The sequence below is a fragment of the Oncorhynchus masou genome, chromosome 32 (assembly GCF_036934945.1).
Source record: "Oncorhynchus masou masou isolate Uvic2021 chromosome 32, UVic_Omas_1.1, whole genome shotgun sequence".
Lineage (NCBI taxonomy): Eukaryota > Metazoa > Chordata > Actinopteri > Salmoniformes > Salmonidae > Oncorhynchus > Oncorhynchus masou.
This window is the reverse complement of record NC_088243.1, coordinates 57,850,157-57,874,962: the sequence shown is the minus strand read 5'-3', so window position 1 is coordinate 57,874,962 and position 24,806 is coordinate 57,850,157. Positions and strand designations below refer to the sequence as shown.

Here is a 24,806-nt window from a genome sequence, read left to right as displayed (position 1 = left end):
TGTACAAGAGAGCAACTTCTCACAACCATCCAGGAACAGTTTGGTGAAGAACAATACCTTTTCCAGCATGATGGAGCACCTTGCCATAAGGCAAAAATGATAACAAAGTGGCTTGGGGAAACAAAACAATATTTTGGGTCCAGGGCCAGGAAACTCCCCAGACCTTAATCCCATTGAGAATGTGTGGTCAATCCTCAAGAGGCGGGTGGACAAAGAAAAACCAACAAATTCTGACAAACTCCAAGCATTGATTATGCAAGACTGGGCTGCCATCAGTCAGGATGTGGCCCAGAAGTTAATTGACAGCATGCCAGGGCAGATTGCAGAGGTCTTGCATAAGAAGGGTTAATACTGCACATATTGACTCTTTGCATCAACTTCATGTAATTGTCAATAAAATCCTTTGACACTTATGAAATGCTTGTAATTATACTTCAGTATTTCATACTAATATCTGACAAAAATATCTAGACACTGAAGCAGCAAACTTTGTGGAAATTAATGTGTCATTCTCAACTTTTGGCCACAACTGTACACTGTATACTAGGACAATATTTTATACAGAAAAATAAACCTGCAACAAGTAAGATTTTGCAGTTTCAGTCAAGGAAAGTCAATTTAAACAAATTCATTAGGCCCTAATCTATGGATTTCACAGGCCGCAGCCATGGGTGGGCCTGGGAGGACATAGGCCCACCCAATCAGGATTTTCCCCACAAAATTAGACAGAATTACTGTTTGGCATCCCCTCCATCTGGACATGAAGGTCCTGGCGTGGTTACTTATGCGGTTGTGAAGTCTGTTGGACGTACTGCCAAATTCTCTAAAATGACATTGGAGGCAGCTTATGGTAGAGAAGTGGACATTCTCTGCAGTCAGCATGCCAATTGCATGCTCCTTCAAAACGTGAGACTTTGTGGCATTGCGTTGTATGACAAAACTGCACATTTCAGCGGCATTTTGTCCCTGGCACAAGGTGCACCTGTGTAATGATCATGCTGTTTAGTCAGTTTCTTAATATGCCACACCTGTCAGGTGGATGGATTGTCTTGGCAAAGGAGAAACGCTCACTAACAGGGATGTTAAATGTGTACAAAATTTAAGAGATATGATTTTGGTACATATGGAACATTCCTGGGAAATATGGAACCAACAATTTACATGAAGGTTATATTTGTATTCAGTATAATCGGGTATCTAAGTTGCTCTGGTATGTCTGCTAAATGACCAAACTGTAAATAAACATTTACGGATTCAAAATGCAGGCATTCAGCATCCAGAGAACAGCATCCAGGTGCATCTCAGTACTGATGTGGACTTGCTCTGACCAGTCCAAGTCTTCAAAGATTTGCTTAAATGGAGGTAAGGACTCTAGGAAAAGACGTGGCTACGATTACATCTGAAAGGCCATAGCTGCTCTAGTCATGGGGGGCATATAAATAGCCCCACAGTTGTTGAGGGGTTCTCAGCAGCATATCGTTTTCTACTTGTAGTGCAACCAGAACAGACTAACAACAACAGTCCCAATGCATCTCCATGTTCATACATTTAAAAAGTAGTTGTTACAAAACACACCAGAATACCAGAAGGTTAATTTGTTCAACTTTATTGAGAAAAAAAATAAAAGTAACCATTAAATAGCAGAGCTATTAGTTGATCAATCAGCCATAGAGCTTTGAATAACGTATTCAGTGCAAAAGCGAGAACAGTGTTGTGGATGATGGATTAACTAATGGCGCCCGTTCTAAAAACAACAAAAGGAAAAGGATTAACAAAAAAGGTGAAACTTTAAAAAGTGGACACGTTTGCTCTCAACTCTTTTCATTCTCAGCAGCACATAAACCAATTATTTATCTTATCAACATGCATAAAATGTTTGTCCTTATTTACTGCAGATATAGCTAACTTCAGCAATTCTCCATTCAAACAGTTAAGAGTAAGTGTATAATATTCACAGACCTCAGTTCTCTAACGATATTGGCAAATCTTACAAAAATGTGATTGCACCATGTTGATCCTCTCAATACAGAAATTGTGGCATTTGGAGAATCCTTATTCCTTTTAGTTGGCACTTTCTGCGCGAACTTAGAGAAATCAAGAGCTCTTCCCAAAGTGGCTGTGGTTGGCTTTATACAGATACATGCTCCAATGAGAGTTCTGATCAATTAGCATGTTTTGGAAAGAAGGGGGCCATGGAGACATTTTTCCTTGTTAAGAGCATGTAAATAAATGTATGGGGTGTGGGGGCTAAAAATATAATTACTGTTATTGGCTGATGGTAACGGATTGCGGCCGAATGGGCAAAAGAATTACAGTAATTGAAAGTTTATTCCATCTATAATGCAAGTTGTTACGACCATGACAGATTATCACATGGCATACTTCTGAGTCCATTCCCGGGCTATTCTGTTGTACCTGTGGAGATAGAACAAAATCAGCAAAAAGAAAATGGGGTGTGAAGATCAAGAACGCCATGCATTACAACACAGCAACAGGTTGCCAACTACCCAAGTTGAACTTGAGATCTACGATGTACACACATAAAATCCCCCATAGTCCCACCAAAATGGCATTTAAACAGTCCCAGACAGTGGAAATACTGTCAGAACCAAGCACAAATCTACCGAAGCAAAGGCAGATTTATTTAGAGCAGCCAAATATGTCTGCCTAGAGTTAGTTGAAGTGCTGTCAATAATATCAGTCACAACCAATGACTGTATATATCAACTGTATAAAGGCAGCGGTGGTCCCGGCCCATCCACTGAAGAGCCAGGACCACCCAATCATATTGAGCAACAAAAGATATATACACACTGAACAAAAAATAAAATGCAACATGTAAAGTGTTGGTCCCATTTTTCATGAGTTGACATAAATTCACAGAAATTTTCCTTACGCACAAAAAGTTTCTCTAAAATGTTGTGCACACATTTGTTTACATCCCTGTTAAGTGAGCATTTTCCTCCTTTGCCAAGATAATCCATCCACCTGACAGGTGTGGCATATTAAGAAGCTGATTAAATAGCATGGCCATTACACAGGTGCACCTTGTGCTGGGGACAATAAAAGGCCACTAAAATGTGCAGTTGTCACACACAAGACAATGTCACAGATGTCTCAAGTTGGAGGGAGCGTGCAATTGGCATGTTGACTGCAGGAATGTCCAACAGAGCTGTTGCAGGATAATTGAATGTTAATTTTTCAACCATAAGCTGCCTCCGTCGTTTTAGAGAATTTGGCAGTACATCCAACGGGCCTCACAACCACAGACCACATGTAAGCGCGCCAGCCCAAGACCTCCACATCCGGCTTCTTAACCTGCGGAAGCGTCTGAGGATGGAGAGGGGGGTGCTCAGGAGTATTTCTGTCTGTATTAAAGCCCGTGTGGGGAAAAACTCATTCTGATTGGCTGGGCTTGGCTCCCCAGTGGAGGGACCTGGCTCCCAAGTGGGTGGGCCTATGCCCTCCCACGCACACTCATGGCTGCGCCATTGCCCAGTCATGTGAAATCCATAGATTAGGGCCTAATTTATTTATTTCAATTGCTAGATTTTTTTTCTACAAACCCAAACTCGGTAAAAATCTTTTTTTTTTCTTCTTAGGGGTGGATCAGCTTAATATTGCGGAACGATTGTTGCTTCCATCAATGTAATTGTCTGTATCATTACCAATCCCCCATATCTTTTTTTTTTTGGTGTGTGTTTATATATATATATATATATATATATATATATACACATATATATACACATATATATACATATATATACATACACACACACACACACACATTATTATTTTATTTTTTAAATATACCTTTCATATTCCTTGCAAACCCTACCACCCTTCCCCCAATTGGAATAAACTAATAAACAACACTTAGGCTTCTACCTTCAGTTTATACTTATTATACACATTTTACAGACAATCTATTTTACAATCATTATATTGTTTGTTTTTAGTCCTTCCTCTATTTCTGATGTCCATCCAGTTTGATTTCTATTTGTAACTGCTATTTCACAACATTTCTGAACCTATATACATTTTACAGACCCTGTATGTTTTACATTTGTTATTAGTCCCACCCTTCAGCTCCATTCAACCCATCCCATCACCATCCATTTTGGATTTCTATTTGCCATATATTTTTCAACTGTGCTGTGATGCTTCACAACAGCACTGAACCTTTCTATTCTCATAGCTTCTGCAGATTGTAAATTAAAATAAACATTTTTGCTAAATTAATGATTATATTATTGATCGATTTGACTATGGCTTTTCAAATCACCCAGTGTTGCCATCTGCAGCATTAGTTCTAGGTAAATGTTGCAATTCTTCAGCCATTCCTGGACCTGTAACTAAAAACGAGCTACATATGGACAGTATCAAAATAAATGATCTAATGACTGCCTCACAGCAAAATGTGCAGAGCTAGGAAGAATGTATCCCGCAATAATTTTGTACAGTAATTTAAATTGAAAAATTCAAAGTTTTGAATCCGGTGTTTTGCGTATCAATTCATAAACCCTTTGCCATGAAATGGGTACATCGAAAATCTCTTCCCAACTATTTTGCAATGTATTTGGCACAGCTGTTAATCTTTTGGAACTTAAATTGGTATATATGTTTGTATTTATCACACTTTTCTTTAACCATTTATGTTCTTTAATGCAGGGCTGCCAGACAAGTTCCTAACTTTTTTCCCCTTCCACTTGCCTCTTCCATTTTTGTGGTAATGCTGCAATAAGTTGGTTGTAATTTTGGGTAGAGCAGACATTCCCATGTCTGTGTTAGCTGCATGTGTGACAACTCCACCAGTCCTATTTATGATATCATTCACTAAAATTATACCTTTAAAACATTTCATCAAAAAGTTGTTTTTTTAAATCAATTAGTACATTTGAGTTTAACCACAATATTTGTTGTATTATTTGTTCTGTCTTCTCAGGTGGATTAACTGAAATTGCAACCAACTTTCTAAAGCTTGTTTTAAAATATGACGATATTTTGGAAATTATTTTGATTTCAAATAACCGAAAGTGAGCAGTTGTATGATGTATTCTTGAAGATGGGGTGAGACATTCCTACCAATTTACAAGAGAACCAGTTTGGATTTAAGTATAACTTTTGTATGACTGATGCCTTTAGTGAGGTCTAATGCTTTAATATTTAATCATTTCTGCCCTCGTAATTGATATTCGTTATATAAATAGGCTTGTCATTCCAAATAAAATTGAATATTTTTTGTTCATATAATTTAAAAAGCAGGTCACTAGGTGTAGGCAAAACCATAAGCAAATAGGTAAAGTGTGATATGACTAGAGTTAATCAGGGTGATTTTTCCACAAATAGACAGGCATTTTCCTTTCCATGGTCGCAAGATCTTATCTATTTTTGCTAACTTTCTATAAACATTTATTGGAGTGAGATCATTTCTTTCTTTTGGGATTTGTATACCGAGTATGTCCACATCCCCATTAGACCATTTTATTGGTAAACTACACAGTAATGTAAAATGTGAGTTTTTTTTAGTGATCCCATGCATAATATAGCACATATAATTAGGTTTTAATCCAGAGAGGTTAGCAAAACTCAGTAGAATCTTTGCATGTTGCGTTTATATTTTTTGTTCAGTGTATATACACGCACAGTGTACAAAACATTAAGAACACCTGCTCTTTACATGACAGACTGAACAGGTGAATTCAGGTGAAAGCTATTATCCCTTATTGATGTCACTTGTTAAAGCCACTTCAAAACAGTATAGATGAAGGGGAGGAGACTTGTAAAAGGATTTTTAAGCCTTGAGACATGGATTGTGTGTGTGCAATTCAGAGGGTGGTAGTAGGTGCCAGGCGCAACAGTTTGTGTCAATAACTGCAACGCTGTTGGGTTTTCCCACACAACAGTTTCCAGTGTGTATCAAGAATGGTCCACCACCCAAAGAACATCCAGCCAACTTGACAACTGCATTGGAGTCAACATGGGTCAGCATCCCTGTGGAAAGCTTTGGACACCTTGTCGAGTCCATGCCCTGACATATTGAAGGCAAAAGGGGGAGGGGGGGTGCAACTCAATATTAGGTAGATGTTCCTAATGTTTGGTATACATCTCACACAGTACAAATCAAAAGTTGACACCTACTCATTCAAGGATTTTTCTTTATTTTTCCGATTGAAGACATCAAAACTATGAAATAACATATGGAATAATGGAGTAACCAAAAAAAAAGTGTTAAAACAAATCAAAAAACATTTTACACTTGAGATTCTTCAAAGTAGTCACCCTTTGCCTTGACTGCTTTGCACACTCTTGGCATTCTCAACCAGCTTCATGAGGAATGCTTTTCTAGCAGTCTTGAAGTAGTTTCCACATTTGCTGAGCACTTGTTGGCTGCTTTTCCTTCACTCTGCGGTCCAACTCATCCCAAACCATCTCAATTGGGTTGAGGTCGGGTGACTGTGGAGGCCAGGTCATCTGATCCAGCACTCCATCACTCTTCTTCTTGGTCAAATAGCCCTTACACAGCCTGGAGGTGTGTTTTGGGTCACAGAACGCTGTGGTAGCCATGCTGGTTAAGTGCATCTTGGGCCCTCCCGAGTGGTGCAGTGGTCCAAGGCACTGCATCGCAGTTGCTAGCTGTGCCACTAGAGATCCTGGTTCGAGTCAAGGCTCTGTCACAGCCGGCTGCGTCGTCCGGGTTAGGGGAGGGTTTGGCCAACAGGGATGTCCTTGTCCCATCACGCTCTAGCGACTTCTGTGGCGGGCCGGGTGCATGCACGCTGACATGGTCACCAGTTGTACGGCGTTTCCTCCAACACGTTGGTCTGGCTGGCTTCCAGATTAAGCAGGCATTGTGTCAAGAAGCAGTGCGGTTTGGTTTGGAGGACGCATGGCTCTCGACCTTCGCCTCTCCCAAGACTGTATGGGAGTTGCAGCGATGAGACAATTGGACACCACGAAATTGGGGAGAAACAGGGGTAAAAGTTTAAAAAATAAATTTTAAAAAAGTGTCTTGAATTCTAAATAAATCACTGTCAGTGTCACCAGCAATGCACCATCACACCTCCTCTATGCTTCATGGTGGGAACCACACACAGACAGCGGTTGGGACCAAAAATCTAAAATTTGGTCTCATTAGACCAAAGGACAGACAGTAATTTCTCTTTGCTTATTTGAGCTGTTCTTGCCATAATATAGACTTGGACTTTTACCAAATAGGGCTATCGTCTGTATACCACCCCTACCTTGTCACAACACAACTGATTGGCTCAAACGCATTAAGGAAGGAAATTCCACAAATTAACTTTTAACAAGGCACATGTGTTAATTGAAATGCATTCCAGGTAACTACCTCATGAAGCTGGTTGAGAAAATGCCGATTGAGAATGCCGATTGTGCAAAGCTGTCATCAAGGGTGGCTACTTTGAAGAATCTCAAATATATGTTTAACACTTTTTTGGTTACTACATGATTCCATATGTGTTGTTTTCGTTTTGATGTTTAAACAATTATTTTACAATATAGAAAATAGTAAAAAATAAAGAAGAACGCTTGAATGAGTAGGTGTCCAAACTTTTGACTGGTACTGTGTATATTTTTTTAATGCTCTCTACTTGTTAGTGTTCCAAAAAGGATATTTGTCTTTTTACCTAAACATGCAAACACCATCAGATAGAATTCATAGCAAGCAATGCACTGGAATGACATTCAGATGAACTGGAATGACTTAACTGAAAGCCACACCACTAATAAGCCAAGAATATGACTGCATTGAGGCAGAAACCACTGTGCTTCTATGGCTATATGCACCATGCCACTGCTTACTTCATTAGCAAACAAGACAGCTCATAATCCAGTGCCTTTATCACAGTCACACTTATACTTTAACTTTAATTAGCTTTCAAATGCAAAATTCTTTCAACCTCATGGCTAAATGTGTAGAATAGCATGAGATTAGCTATAAAACGGCACAGTTTCCTCTCTACCCAATGACAAAATGTGTAGAATTGCAGGAAGTTAGACGTTGTGTGTTTATTTTTGGGCCCGCTCACATTTCTGCAGGCCCACCCACAAAAAAATGTCTGGCCAAAGCTATTGATCGCATGACACCACTCATTCCCACATTTGAAGTCAAATAAATCAGTTGCGATGGCGTCTCATGTCAGAGATTTATGTAGACATAACATGCAGTTTGAGCTACACCGGGAAGTGACGTTGCAGGCAAGCTCAGTGCTGCCCCCTCTCATTGAGTATGTCAAATTGAAGGCCGACCGGGGTACTGCAGGCTGCCATTTGCTATAAAATTATCCTCATAACCTGTGTACGATTTTAAAATAGTCAGGAAATACACCTGGTGTAGTAAAAGTAATTATTGGTGCCATGATTGTCATCAAAAATTATATTTTTATTTACACAAAGATTGTCATTTTCCACTTCACTATAACGGGGGTCTTGTTTTCCGCAAACAATGCCTGCAGTACCACGGTCGGCCTTGAACTTCGTGGCTTCAATGAGAAAGGAGAGGAGTCCTTCTCCCCTGGTCACAACCCATAAAGCTCCACCACAGACACACACACGGTCCACTCCCTTCACAATGCAGGGCAGTCTTACCCTAAAGCATAGCGTACTTGTCTGTCCATTCTCTCGCTAGTCTATTATACCTGATATGGAAGGAAAGGTCCTATATTATAAAGATATGACATTATAGGAATTAACTATCATTTAGCACCTATCTCGTTCAAGTCTCGGATCAAAAAGTGGCATAATATTTTTCACAAATATTAGAGTATGCAGTTCATGAACAAAATGTAGGACAAAGCTGGGTCTACAGTATACTTACTTTTCAGTATCTGTTTTGTAGATACGGGCGATTTCTGGCACTAACGGGTCGTCAGGGTTGGGGTCACATAAGAGAGAACAAATGGACAAAAGTACTGAAAAGGAGATTAGAAACAAGTATTAGAAGTGGATCTTAGGCATGTGAACTGAAATGAAGTCAGGGTAAAAATGTGTATCAAAAGCATGAAAAACAACAAACATCCTACCTTTAGAGATAGTTAATGCTGGAGACCACTGTGATCTCAAAATATCCAGGCAGATGCTGCCGTTACTGTTAATATTTGGGTGATAAATTCTTGTGGTGAATGCTAGCTGCAATGAAAAGGTTGGAGCAGCAATCAAACACATGATTACATAAGATCAACGGAAACCATACTTCCTCAATCGTCTACATGCATCAAGAAAACTATTAATTGTAATAGAACAGAGGAACAGGAGTGGAAATAATTACCTTAGGTGGTTTGAAGGGGTAGTCTGTGGGGAAATGAATGGTCAGGAAAAAAACGCCACCTTGGTATGGACTGTCATTCTGAAAAGAAACAAAAATGTCAACGACACACTGACCATCCAAAACTAATGCAACTTCAACGAGCAAACACTTTATAAAATATACTTACAGGCCCCATAATTGTAGCTTGCCAATGAAACACTGGAAAACAAGAAAGTAGATACAGTTAGAAACATGTTTCAATGTTGAGAATGTTCGCTCAAATAAAAGTGCTTAGTTTGGCCTTACTGTCATCTCCAACAGGGCCGGCGGAACACTGTGCAGGAGGGTCCCTGGCCAGGTCGTTCAGCTCCTGAAAGAGGGACCAAACCAGGACAACATCAGTCCCACTATTCCCCTACCAACATGGTTATTGAGTTTCTCATCCCTTCAACTCCACCTATTTAGCTGATCCAGCATAATAGCTGTGGTTGCAAACACATGTGCATTGGTGATTCTTTTATAGGACAACTGGAAACAGCAAACTCCATGATACTGCTACTGTACAGACCTCACAGTTGTATTTCGAAGGGCATTTACATTGTATTTACATTGCTGTCATTGCAAAGAGCACTGCACAGTAAGTATTTCTAAAGGTTAATTAGGGACGGAGGAAAAGAGGAATCAATTTTCATAATGACAATGCACAATGACTAGTCTTGGCCCTAGTGGAAGTGGGCAGTGACTTAACAGGTTTCTTGTATTGCAGTGGTAGAGAATATGGTCTCTTGCAGAGCCCTGCCAGAGCAAACAATTCAGGAAACCAGTTTAGGTAAGAACTTCTTCGGCCAATAAATACAATTATATTTGTCATGTGCTTCGTAAACAACAGGTGTAACCTAGTGATGTCACAATACCACAGGGTTAAAAATTCTGAGTAGCCTAGAGTTCTGTTCGCCCAGTCACATTTTCTAAATGTTCTGCGCATGTGCTTTGCAAAAACCTGTCACTGAAATTCACGTTCTACTCAATACAACAAACTGAATTTAATTTCACACTGTTCAGTGTATAATAAGAGTACTGCATATAATTTCTGATTTGCAAAGGACTACCTGTGATTTGGCTGGAGGAATAGGAGGAAGGAATATACATGTATAATGATCTGCAAGTCATTGTGGCAGTAAGCGAAAACACTGCATTAAACTTTTACTCAGTTAACACACACACACACCTCCCAACTTATAACTTTAGGCACCATATAACATTTAAGAACCACCAGAAAGATAATTTAAATTGATTTTAAGCTTACATTGAAGCACATCTCATGAGTAGCAGACCCTTTTCCTTTCTTCCTGTGCCAATCAAATTTTCCTAGACCTACTGTCAAGGCCAAGAAACTCCTGGCAGATTAACTTAAACTGGATCCTAAACTCATCGAGATAGAGGACGCATATGAATGGCACTTTCATCCCCGATGGACAGCCCAGATCTATAGTGGTGAAACTGCCCAGGTTCAAAGACAAGGAGGAGATTCTCAGGTGAGCCATGTGCCTGAAGGGAACCAAAATCTTCATTAATGAAGACTTCTCCGAAAAGGTACACCTCAAAAGAAAGGAACTGCTGCCACGACTAATTGAAGAACAAAAAAAAAGGCAACATTGCATACCTGAAGTATGATCAGCTGGTCATTCACCCCCCCATCTCGTAGGGCTTTGGTAAGTCACTCAGCTATATTACACTGATTTGACACAAACGCATTCACACCAACAGATACACATATTTTCTGTACTTTGTTCATGTGTTTCGCCTAACCTCAAGCGGATCCTTTGTCGGAACCACCCAGGGCATTTGAACTGATTCCAGAGGCTGACCCAAAAAGTCGCCGAAGAAGAGGCGGACGGAGTGGTCTTCTGGTCAGACTTTGTTGGCTTGCACAACCCCCACCGCTGCCGAGTATATTACTCGCTAATGTCCAGTCTAGATAACAAGGTAGACGAAAATAGGCCAAGGGTTGCTTTCCAGAGAGACATCAGGGATTGTAACATACTCTGTTTCACAGAAACATGGCTCTCTCGGGATATAGCCATCTGGATTCTTTGTGTGTCGCGCCGACAGGAATAAACATATCTCCTGGAAGAAGAAATGGCAGGGTGTGTGTTTCATGATTAACGACTCATGGTGTAATTGTAATAACATACAGGAACTCAAGTCCTTTTGTTCACCCGACCTAGAATTCTTCACAATCAAATGCCGACCGTATTATCTCCCAAGAATCCTCCTATTGTCACAGCAGTGTATATCCCCCCTCAAGCCGATACCACGATGGCCCTCAAGGAACTTCACTGGACTTTATGCAAACCATATATCCTGAGGCTGCATTTATTGTAGCTGGAGATTTTAACAAGGCAAATTTGAGAATAAGGCTACCTAAATTCTATCAGCATATTGACTGTAGCACTCGCGCAAGAAAAACACTGGATCACTGCTAATCTAACTTCCGCAATGCATACAAGACTCTCCCCCGCCCTCCCTTCGTCAAATCTGACCACGACTCCATTTTGCTCCTCCCTTCCTATAGGCAGAAACTCAAACAGGATGTACCCGTGCTAAGGACTATTCAAAGGTGGACTGAACAATCGGAATCCACACTTCAATATTGTTTTGATCACGTAGACTGGAATATGTTCCGGGTATCCTCAGAGAATAATATCGATGTAAACGCTGATTCGGTGAGTTAGTTTATAAGGAAGTGTATAGATGTTGTACCCACTGCCTATTAAAACCTACCCTAACCAGAAACCGCGGATAGATGGTGACATTCGCACAAAACTGAAAGCGCGAACCACTGCACCATGGAAACAGCGTAGTTATTCCCACCACAAGTCAATCAAACAAGTGAAATGTCAGTATAGAGACGAAGTGGAATTGCAATTCAACGGTTCCGACGCGAGACGTATGTGGCCGGGTCTACAGACAATCACGGACTACCAAAGGAAAACTAGCCACTTCAGACAAAACACCCTTCCTTGCCTGCTTTGAGGATAATACAAGGATTGTGGGCTCTCCTTCTCCGTGGCCGGAAGACATTTAAGCGCGTTAACGCTCGCAAGGCTGCCGGCCCAGACAGCACCCCTAGTCACGTCCTCTGAGCATGCACAGACCAGCTGGCTGGAGTGTTTACAGACATATTCAATCTCTCCCTATTCCAGTCTGCTGTCCCCACATGCAAAGAAGGCAAAGATACCAAAGTAGGCAAAAGGTAACTGAACTAAATGACTACCACCCTGTAGCACTAACCTCTGTCATCATGATGTGCTTTGAGAGACTAGTCAAGGATCATATCACCTCCACCTTACTGGTCATCCTAGACAAGGCCTGGGCAACTCCAGTCCTCTGGGGCCTGATAAGTGTCACACTTTTGCCCCATCAAACACACCTGACTCCAATAATCAATTAATCATGATCTTCAGTTAAAAATGCAATTAGTTTAAAATAAGGTGAGTTTGCTAGAGATGGGGGGAAAAGTGACACCAATCAGGCCCAATAGGACTGGAGTTGCCCAGGCCTGCCCTAGAACCACTTTGCTTACCTCCCCAATCGGTCCACAGATGATGCAATCGCCATCACACTGCCCTATCCCATCTGGACAAGAGGAATACCTATGTAAGAATGCTGTTCATTGGCATGTTCATTCAACAGCTCAGCATTCAACACCATAGTACCCTCCAAGCTCATCATTAAGCTGGAGGCCCTGGGTCTCAACCCCTGACGGGCCGCCCCAGGTGGTGGAGGTAGGAAACAACATCTCCACTTCGCTGATCCTCAACACTGGGGCCCCACAAGGGTGCGTCCTCAGCACCCTCCTGTACTCCATGTTCACCCATGACTGCGTAGCCATGCATGCCTCCAACTCAATCAGAAAGTTTTCAGACGACACAACAGTAATAGGCTTGATTACCAACAACGACAAGACAACTTACAAGGAAGAGGTGAGGGCCCTGGGCGAGAGCTGCAAGGAAAATAACCTATCACTCAACATCAACAAAACAAAAAGGAGCTGATCGTGTACTTCAGGAAACAGCAGAGGGAGCAACCCCCAAACCACATCGACGGGACAGCAGTGGAGAAGGTTGAAAGTAAAGTTCCTCGGTGTACACATCACGGACAAACTGAAATGGTCCACCCAAACAGTGTGGTGAAGGCACAACAGCACCTCTTCAACCACAGGAGGCTGAAGAAATGTGGCTTGTCACTAGAGGAGCTGCTGCCTATGTAACAGTATAACTTTAGACCATCCCCTCGTCCATACCAGGGCACGAACCAGGGACCCTCTGCACACATCAACAACAGTCACCCACGAAGCATCATTACCCATCGCTCCACAAAAGCCGCGGGGAACCACTACCACACAAGCGGAACCACTACTTCAAGGTCTCAGAGCAAGTGACCTCACTGATTGAAACGCTATTTAGCACGCACCACCGCTAACTAGCTAGCCGTTTCACATTCGTTAGAATTGAAATCAATGTCCACTTTAATAATTTGATCACTAGTCACTTTAATAATGTTTACATATCTTGCATTACTCATCTCATACGTACAGTTGAAGTCCGAAGTTTACATACACTTAGGTTGGAGTCATTAAAACTGGATTTCAACCTTTCCACAAATTTCTTGTCAACAAACTATAGTTTTGGTAAGTCTGTTAGGACATCTACTTTGTACATGACACAAGTAATTTCTCCAACAATTGTTTACAGATTATTTCACTTATAATTCACTGTATCACAATTCCAATTGGTCAAAAGTTCACATGCACTAAGTTGACTGTGCCTTTAAACAGCTTGGAAAATTCCAGAAAATTATGTCATGGCTTTAGAAGCTTGGAATGGAATAAGAATATATACATATAAATATATGGATGAGCAATGATAGAGCGGCATAAGCAAGATGGTTTAAAAAAAACAATATATACAGTTGAAGTCGGAAGTTTACATACACCTTAGCCAAATACATTTAAACTCAGTTTCACAATTCCTGACCTTTAATCCAAGTAAAAATTCCCTGTCTTAGGTCAGTTAGGATCACCACTTTATATTAAGAATGTCAAATTCCAAAATAATAGGAGAGAGAATTATTTAATAATTCAGCTTTTATTTCTTTCATCACATTCCCAGTGTGTCAGAAGTTTACATACACTCAATTAGTATTTGGTAGCATTGCCGTAAAATTGTTTAACTGGGGTCAAACGTTTCAGGTAGCCTTCCACAAGCTTCCCTAAATAAGTTGGGTTAATTTTGGCCCATTCCTCCTGACAGAGCTGGTGTAAAAGAGTCAGGTTGGTAGGCCTCCTTGCTCGCACATGCTTTTTCAATTCTACCGACAAATTTTCTATAGGATTGAGGTCAGGGCTCTGTAATGGTCACTCCAATACCGTGACTTTGTTGTCCTTTAGCCATTTTGCCACAACTTTGGAAGCATGCCTGGGGTCATTGTCCATTTGGAAGACCCATTTGCGACCAAGCTTTAACTTCCTGACTGATGTTTTGAGATGTTGCTTCAATATATCCGCATAATTTTCCCTCATGATGCCATCTGTTTTGTGAAGTACACCAGTCCCTCCTGCAACACAACATGATGCTGCCACCCCCATCCTTCACAGTTGGGATGGTGTTCTTCAGCTTGCAAGCCTCCCCCTTATTCCTCCAAACATAATGGATGGTCATTATGGCCAAACAGTTCTATATTTGTTTCATCAGACCAGAGGACATTTCTCCAAAAAGTACAATCCTTGTCCCCATGTAGTTACAAACCGCCGTCTGGCTTTTTTATTGCGGTTTTGGAGCAGTGGCTTCTTCCTTGCTGAGCGGCCTTTCAGGTTGTCGATATAGGACTTGTTTTACTGTGGATATAGATACTTTTGTACCCGTTTCCTCCAGCATCTTCACAAGGTCCTTTGCTTTTGTTCTGGGATTGATTTTGGCACCAAAGTACATTTATCTCAAGCTTCTAAAGCCATGACATTTTCTGGAATTTTCCAAGCTGTTTAAAAGACACAGTCAACTTAGTGTATGTAAACTTCTAACCCACTGGAATTGTGATACAGTGAATTATATGTGAAATAATCTGTCTGTAAACAATTGTTGGAAAAATTACTGGTGTCATGCACAAAGTAGATGTCCTAACCGACTTGCCAAAACTATAGGTTGTTAACAAGAAATTTGTGGAGTGGTTGAAAAACGAGTTAAATGACTTCAACCTAAGTGTATGTAAACTTCCGACTTCAACTCTTTACCAAATCTATGCAAACTGGTATTGTTCCTAAAGATTAGAAAATTGTTATCCATCATTAAAATCTGTGGATCAAAGATGTTTTACAAATAGTCACCCAATATCTGTACTACCATGTTTTTCTAAAATGCTAGAAAAATTGGTGTACAAAAGAACGTTGAAACATTTTTTTTTTAATCAACTATTCTCTGTGAACACCAATATGGTTTTCGTAAAAAATATTTCACAGATATGGCTCTTTTGCAACTTGTGGATGAAATATTTACAGCCCTTAAAAATGAATACGCTCTTGGCATCTTTTTGGATTTATCCAAAGCATTTGACATGGTTGACAAACTATTACGTTCTAAATTGCATTATTACAGTTTTCATGATTATATAGTTATGTTTATGATAGAGAATTTTTTTAGGCAAATGGCATTAGCATCTACCAGGGCCAAGATATCCTGTGGCGTCCCACAGGGTTCGACAATTGGACCTTTGTTATTCATAATCTATATCAATGACCTTGCTGCTGTGTCCTCTACCGTACTTCCCATTCTCTTTGCCGATGATACCAATTAGATGTTCATCACACAAGAATTTTGATTTACTAATTGATGAAGCCAACTCAGGCATGGCCACATTTTCTGAATGGTTCCAGATAATTTGTTAATCGTTGACAAAAATCCAACTTTATTGTATTCCCTAGTAAGAACACAAAATATTGTAAAACTGAGCAAGGATTTCAATTTGTGGGAATGAAATGGAACAAGTCACATCCACTAGATTCCTTGGAGTTCTAATTTATGAAAAGTTATCCTGGAAAAAACATTAAAACTTGTCTGCAGCAAAGTGATGAAATATGGTGGTATCATCAGAAAAAAATTGTGGTTTGGTTCATCAGGTACACCAACAGATTCACCAACAGATGCACATCTGCATCCCCGGTCATGTGAAATCCATCGATTTGGGTCTAATTTAATTAATTCCATTGACTGATTTGCTTATAAGAACTGTAACTCAGTTAAATCTTTGAAATTGTTGCATGTTGCATTTAGATTTGACCAGTATAAATTAGCGCAAATCAAAATACGAAGAAAAAAAGGTAGCACCTGTAATACAGGTTATTTTTAAAAACCATTTAGGCTAGAGACAAGCCGTTCTCTGCTGTAAAGCTACAAGCATGCCAGCCGCAAAGCTGTGCTCCATTTCCCCTCTCTGGCGCTCAGTCTGCATGACAGCGAAATTGCAGTGTAATCAGACTGGCCTGTGCTCATGGTTATAACAGGCGATTACATTATACAATGTATCAACTTCTCTCGCTCTGCTCCAATGTCACAAATGTACAAATATAACAGAAGACTCATCAGGGTCTGCATCCCTGCTCGCCATCACAGTTAAACTATATTTTAAAAACGGGTGGCGCAACAGATGCGCAGGAAAAGCGGATGGAGAGAAGCAGGTGAGTGAGGGTTGGCAGGAGATGCGGCTGGCGGATTACAGCTGCCACGTGATTTACACATTAAAAGTGAAGTGGATATTATTAGACCGACGCATACCAGTGGATTTTGCTTAAATTCAACTGAATTTAGGAACAAAACTGCCTTTATAAAACTTTTATAATAGGTGCCAGCTGGTTCTTTAGAAGAGCTGAAAAATGTGGTAGTATCATATGAAACGGTACTACAGAATTCAAAAGATGTTGGTATCATAAGTATCATGATGTTTTGGTACTGTGATATTACCGTGTTATCGGTATACCGTGCAACTAATAGTGAAATATTTACTTATGGGCGCTTCCCAACAATGCAGAGAGAATAATAGAAATTATAACACAAGGAATAAATACACAAAGAATAACGATAACTTGGCTATATACACGGGGTACCAGTACCATGTCAATGTGCAGTTGTAATTGAGGTAGATATGTACATATACAGTAAAGTATGTAAGTAGTCAAGACACCTCGACTTTTTCCACTTTGTTACGTTACATTAAAATGGTTTTTCCCCCCTCAAATCAATCTAAACACAATATCCCATAATGACAAAGCAAAAACAGGTTTAGCTCTAGGAACAGTCTTTGTGGTTCCAAACTTCCATTTAAGAATGATGGACTTCACTGTGTTCTTGGGGACCTTCAATGCTGCAGATATTGTTTGGTACCCTTCCCCTTATCTGTGCCTCTGCACAATCCTGTCTCAGAGCTCTACGGACAACTCCAACCTTGTGGCTTGGTTTTTGCTCTGACATGCACTGTCAGCTATTGGACCGTATATAGACAGGTGTGTGCCTTTGCAAATCATGTACAATCAATTGAATTTACCACAAGTTGTAGAAACATCTCAAGGATGGTCAATGGAAACAGGATGCACCTGAGCTCAATTTCGAGTCTCACAGCAAAGGGTCTGAATACTTATGCAAATAAAGGTATCTGTTCTTATTTTTAATACATTTGCAAACATTTCTACTAGGGATGCACAATATAAATCGGTGAACATAATGGAATCTGACGATATTAACTAAAAATACCAACATCGGAATCAGCCGATACATGCAAAACCGATGTCAAAGCTGTCGTGCATACCTATATAACGTAGGTACATGACGTAATGATGGCACGTTAAATTGTGCAATACAGCATTCCTAAACTAGCCCACAATGTCTTCTGTGTGGATCGAGCAGTCATTTGAAAGAATAACATTTCAAATGTGAAATCCATTAAAGCCAAGATAATGGAATTCATTGCCCTTGACAATCAACTGTTCTCTGTCGTGGGTGATGCTGGCTCTCGCCAACTGGTTGAGCACCAGGACACACTACCAAGTGTGCTATTTTTCAGATGTTGCCCTACCGGAGTTACACAGTGATAGCGTCACTGCTATTAGCTTCACGACATACATACTATGGAACGCTTTTTGGGTCTTTGCGTGTCAACAAATATAAAATAGTACTGTCAAAGCTGTTCGAAAAAGTCTGCAAACACCGGCCACGAACGATGTGTTTACAATAGCACTTTGGTAATATAGCATCATTTGTTCGACCGCAACTTCTAGGGTAGCTAGCTTTAGCTTGGTACCCAGCTAGCAACAATACAACCAGCCTGAAAACAATGACCAGTAAAAACTGAAGTCATTTCCATTATTCTTAGCAACGATTTAGGAATCCTTGTAAGTATTAGCGAGGTTGCCACTTGTTGTTCGCCTATTGAAATCTTACTTCAGCTCATGAAAATAAATAGCTAGCCATAAGCATATATAAGCATCCAGCTAGCTTCATCTGGCTATTTAGGCTCGACTGGACCGGGTTGTTTTGTGAAGCTAGCCACAAAACGAATTAGGCACAATAGTGGGATTTGCGCTTCGCCTTCAAAATAAAAGTAATTGACAGTGATGGAAATTAATAGAAACAGCAGAATTACGCCATATTTATATTTTGAAGGCTAACTGCAAATTCCACTACTGTGGCTAATCCTTATTGTGGCTAGCTTCACATAGATGGGTCCGACCATTAATCAAATAAGAACTGTCTTATAAATTACTGTTATTTTATATGATGACACACAGCAATCTAGTTAGCTAGCTAACTATAAATAATGAAACAATGTTTTGCTATGTTTTGGCAAAGAACATTGTTTGCATCCATAAGCTTGCTAGCTTTTTTTTAATGACCAGCACTGTAGGTGCGTGAGACAACCTTACCAGCATCATAGCATACGTATCAATGAATCGTTGTGACATGAAATATGAGTGATAGTGTAATCAATGTGTAAAAACTACATAAAAAATGAACGCATTAAATTATGTGATGTGCAGTCATATTCATGTCCTGATTGGTCAACAAGCTTATTTGACACGCCAAACGACTTAACAACGAAACGGCACAGCAAGTAAGTGAACATTTTTTGGGGTTTTGATTAAGTTTTACTGGTACTGGGGGACATACGTAAATGCCAACACAATAACTTGGTCAGTGTGATGTGTGTAACCTGTATTTAACTAGGCAAGTCAGTTAAGAATTTGTTCTTATTTACAATGACGGCTTACCCCGGTCAAACCCTGTACGACGCTGGGCCAATTGTGCGCCGTCCTATGGGAATTACAATCACAGCCGGACGTGATACAGCCTGGATTCGAACCAGGGACTGTAGTGATGCCTTTTGCACTGAGATGCAGTGCCTTAGACCGCTGTGTCCATATGTGTGTTTTTTAACTATTTAACTGTACTAGAATGCTTAAAAGGCTGCTCTTTTTTTAATATTGGTTATTGGTATCGTTTTTTTTTTGGCAAGGAAAATATCACTAATATCTACAAACCTGTTTTTGCTTTGTCATAATGGGGTATTAGGGGGAAGATGGGTTAAATAATATATTCAAATCTATTTTAGAATAAGGCTGTAATTTAACAACATGTGTAAAAGGGGAAGTGATCTGAATACTTTCCAAACACACTGTAGGTAGGGATAAAATGACTAGGCAAAATGATAGATAAACAGTAGCAGCAGCATATGTGGTGAGTCAATAGAGTTAGTGCAAAAAGGGTCAATGCAGATAACCAATAGCTACCCGGACTAACTATTTAGCAGTCTTACGGCTTGGGGGCAGAAGCTGTTCAGGGTCCTGTTGATTACTGTCTATATTGCATACGGGTCTGATTGGGAGAGGATGAGACAATGTTTGTCATCAAATAGATTAGTAAAAGATGTGTAAGTCAAGCCTTGAACAGGTAGGAAGCTGTGGGCTGTATTTCAGTCAGGCACAGGTGGTGTCTGTGCAAATCTGAGCTAGCGTATAAAGATACACAGCTGTCACTCAACCAGTAACAGCCTGTGTGACATTGGCCTAGGATTCCACCACTATGGTCAACTAACCGGTTAGAAAGATCAACACTGAACCATTATGTAAACACGGACCTGCTATAACTCAGAAATAAACATAGGCCTGTAAAGACTTGAGTGATGCGTATGTGAGTTGGGGCAAGTAATTAGCATCGGACGATAGAATACGGAACTTTGCATGATAGATGAAAGCTTAACCCTGACAAATTGTGGCAATGTGTTATTCAAACACCTGAGTCAGAATGAGGATTGGCCTGACCAGTGTTATACTGTGGGAGCCCAAACGGGAGAGAAAGACAACAGCAGCATTGCTGTCAGTGTGTGTCTATCTGCACTCAAGCACTTCTCTGTGGTTGAGCAAACCTAAAGAGTGGGCTTAGTGAAATTAGAAAGGTTTTTGATAAGCAAATTAATAAATCTGAGTTATATGCATTGTACTTAACATTTAGGTCTACATTTTGTTGTTGGTTTCATAAACTATGCTGGGTTCAATTCAGTTGAATTGTGTCAGTATCTTTGAAACTATAATCTATCAAAATAAAGTTGCATACTCCATATATAAACTCACAGCACTTTAAATGGGTATTTACCAACGTGTCGGCATCACTGTACCTTATTGTTTATTCACCGTTAGTCAGCACCTCCACACAAACTAATTTTTCTGGGTGTGCGCCAGCTCATGTTTTTTAATCTACTAGTACCTTTGAAACTAATTCCAATAGGTTCTTTATGCTCAAAGTTATTTGTACAGTAACAACCAATGTTCCCCTTTATTTTCAGGCAGGACTCAAAGGGCTTTGAAGCAACATCCTGGAATACCAACAATTTATTTTTAGGCATGGGCCCTGTCCCACTTAAGGTGAACAGCTAGCAGCATAGGCCAACATTCGTTTAAATCTATTCAAAAGGAACATTTATAAGATACTCCTTACATAACCCCCCTGCCCTAAAAAAAAACGTTACGGGTGTAGACATTGGTTTAACACCTACTACAGCAATGTAATGTTGGTGACCTCATCCATGGTGTTTTAGTTTGAATATTTGCCAATGACAATAGAATAGGCATACCTATCACTTAACACCATGGCCCTATAACATTCAAAGCTCAGTAATATGGTATGCGTTCAACTAACTACATTTACTTGCATTTTCAACTCAAGTGTCAGTGAATGCCACCTCTAAACCAATATTAGGAGAGGTGTTTAATGTTGAACTTGGCTTGGGGGGGGGGTACAGCAATTCCAGACTAACATAGTAACACCACAGCAGCTAGCTAAGTCTATTTTTTTATGCCCGTGGTTTCTTAAAATAGTAGAGGCCAGAATAAAATACCCACACCAGGATAACACTTGACTTGGCCAGCTTGCATGACAAGGTTTATATTTCCAGCAAGGAACTCCAACCCGAAACATGCCACGAGCTGGTAACGTTAGTGGTATGCAACAGCCTTATCCTCCCTCTCATCAGGTTTCACCATATCTTCTTAGCTCCAGTAGAAGTTTAAGGGACAACGTTACTAACTTACAGACTTTACACTAACTAACCTAACGTTGGTCAAGTCATTTGGATTTTAGCTACTTAGATTCTTTACTAATGTTTTGGTCACACTCACTTTAAAGTGGCTAAAACTAGCTAGCTAAGCTAGGCCCTGTTGCCACTTTGCTACTGCTAGCTAAAATGGCTAACCAAAAGCCAAGGCAGCACGCTTGGCTAGCTAACGTTATAGCGAGCTAAGGTTATAGCGAGCTCGCTAACGTTATAGTCAGCTGCCCACTGTACGACATTAACTAACGTAGTTAACTAAAACGACATAGCAATTTCACCACATTAGCTACCTGCTACAGAAGATCTAACTTATTAAGCAGTATTTACGGCAAAGCGTCAAACAACATTCCATTTACCTTGTGAATTCGTTTTAAGGCCATTCTGCCAGTGCGTAGCAGGGAGCGGTTGTCGAAGGAGAGCACAGGCTAACTACGTGATGCTAACTAGCATATATCAATTAGCTGTAGTGTAAGGCGAACTACCTAACGTGTTAGTTACCTATCTAGCTTTACAAAAATTGACAATTTTACTTTTACAGTTGAGACAAGTGTATCAATATAGAATGATATTCTTGCTTTCCTTTGTCGACAGCCTTTGACTGCACTGATATTTTAACGTTGCCGTTACAAACTTGACCAGCCGAATGATTACGTTAGCTCAGCTCGTTCTTCTGGTCACGACTGTGAAGTGAGCAATATTCGCGATGAGTGCAATCAGCGGTTCGCCTTCAAAAGAAAAGTCCTGCATTGAAACTGGTGCAAACGGATACAAATAGTTCAATCATGCCACAATTGGACTAGGTAATGCTAAACAAGGTTGTAATGTCCTTACATAAAGACAATAATGTATTCATTTTACAATAAACGGTAAAAATCTGTTGAAATCTCAAAAGGTTTGACAGTGCTACCATGAGCGCCCTCGTGAGGGAAACCCTGCTAAGTAGAAACATCATGATATGACCGTATATAAAGCTTGATGTTACAGATTACACTTTTATGGCGGGTCTACTAACCACTGGTCTGGCAACCATCATTGCGCACACCTGTTCCCCATCGTTACGCACACCTGGACCTCATCATCACCTTGATTATTCTCCCTTTATTTAGCCCTCAGTAGCTTCAGTCATCAGCCAGTATTGGTTTTGTCATGTCAGTACACTGCTCCTGTTTTGTTTATCTGCCTTTTTCTAATGATTAATTAAACTCACCTTCTGCACCTGCTTCCTGACTCCCAGTGTATACATTAAAGAATGCTTCCTCACTATATGGAAGCAGCAGAAAAGAAAGACATCTCCCAGACGCTTGGCGAACAGGGACACCTACTCCACCAACACCACGATCAGCTGGCGCAACTGGGTGCGGCTATGGATGATGACCTCCACATCCTCCACCGCCTCGACACCATCCGAGAGGATTCACCTCCAACTAGTGGAGGGCCTCCTACCACGAGTAGTTCCAGCGAGCCAGCCCCCAAGCCTACACAGCAGTCCGCCCAGTGAAATGATTTCCGACTGTCCCTCCCGGACAAGTATGACGGGACTCCATCCAAATGCTGTGGATTCCTACTCCAGTGCTCCCTCTATTTCACCCATCAGACAGGAGCCCCCACCACGAGAGGTCCAAACTTGCTACAGTCATTTCCCTGCTAATCGGCCGGGCGTTGGAGTGGGCTACAGCTGTCTGGGAGAGAGGAGAGGAAGAGCTGGGTTCCTACGAGAGGTTCATGGCTCTGTTCAGGGCGGTCTTCAAGCATCCACCGGAAGGCATAGAGGGAGGTAAGTGAATATTCCAACTCCCACAGGGTGCCCAGAATGCACCCTGCTGGCCCTTGGCAACCTCCCACGGATGGATTGAGCCGGCGCTACACATCCTATTCTGAAGACTAATGTGCGAGGAGGTCCAGACGGAGTTGATGTGCCGGGACTACCACCTTTCCTTGAGACGGGCTCATCGCAGTGGCCATCCGTCTGGCCAACCTTCTTCGGGAGCGCCGGCGGTCCCCTTCGCCTCTCGCCTTCCTCCTTTGGCCATCCTGAGGCAGAGCCTGGACCCATGGAGGTAGGGGCCACACACCTCTCCATCGCCGGAGACAGCTAGGGCTGTTTCTATTGCGGCCAGAAGGGGCACCAGCTTCAGCGGTGTCTGGTGTATCCCAACCCTGGGTCCACGGGGGCAGAGGGGCGGCCTCATGATCATCCGTCTTCCGAGGTAGGCTTGAGTATTCCATCATCGCTTTCAGCCAAACTGTTCCTGGTTTCCATTTCACTGGCGAGACGTCCATCATGTGTCACTTCAGCTCTAGGGGACTCCGGTGCCATGGGGAATTTAATCTACCAGGCCCTCGCCTCCTCCCTGAACACCCCCTTGTACCCGCTCTCTTCTCCTTTTCAGGTTCTAGCCCTGGATAATCGACCATTGGGATCTGGTACAATCACACACATCACAGCACTATTCACCATTACATTTACATTACATTTAAGTCATTTAGCAGACGCTCTTATCCAGAGCGACTTACAAATTGGTGAATTCACCTTCTGACATCCAGTGGAACAGCCACTTTACAATAGTGCATCTAAATCATTTAAGGGGGGGGGGGTGCAACTCTCGCTCTCTTGAAGACGGAAGGGACGTAGCCAGCGGTCAGGGATGAGTTGATGAGCGAGGTGAGGTAAGGGAGAAGGTCTCCGGAAATGGTCTGGAGAAGAGAGGAGGGGATAGGGTCAAGCGGGCAGGTTGTTGGGCGGCCGGCCGTCACAAGAAGCGAGATTTCATCTGGAGAGAGAGGGGAGAAAGAGGTCAGAGCACAGGGTAGGGCAGTGTGAGCAGAACCAGCGGTGTCGTTTGACTTGGCAAACGAGGATCGGATGTCGTCGACCTTCTTTTCA

General features: G+C 41.2%; 1 protein-coding gene across 2 annotated transcripts; it reads right to left on the bottom strand.

Annotated features, from left to right (window-relative positions):
• Nucleotides 1-1,590: 1,590 nt before the first annotated feature.
• LOC135526300 (ubiquitin-conjugating enzyme E2 D2-like) lies at nucleotides 1,591-22,621 on the bottom strand. Of its 2 annotated transcripts, XM_064954551.1 has the most exons (8): nucleotides 22,279-22,621; nucleotides 9,578-9,641; nucleotides 9,459-9,490; nucleotides 9,293-9,370; nucleotides 9,048-9,153; nucleotides 8,843-8,936; nucleotides 8,614-8,663; nucleotides 1,591-2,415 (listed from the first exon to the last, which is right to left on the bottom strand). In XM_064954551.1, exons 1-7 carry the CDS (start codon nucleotides 22,300-22,302, stop codon nucleotides 8,615-8,617), a joined length of 447 nt encoding a protein of 148 aa, XP_064810623.1. In that variant the 5' UTR covers nucleotides 22,303-22,621; the 3' UTR covers nucleotides 1,591-2,415; nucleotide 8,614. The 2 variants fall into 2 exon arrangements, with proteins under 2 accessions (XP_064810623.1, XP_064810624.1); XM_064954552.1 differs by lacking the exon at nucleotides 8,614-8,663.
• Between the last annotated feature and the right edge of the window lie 2,185 nt (nucleotides 22,622-24,806).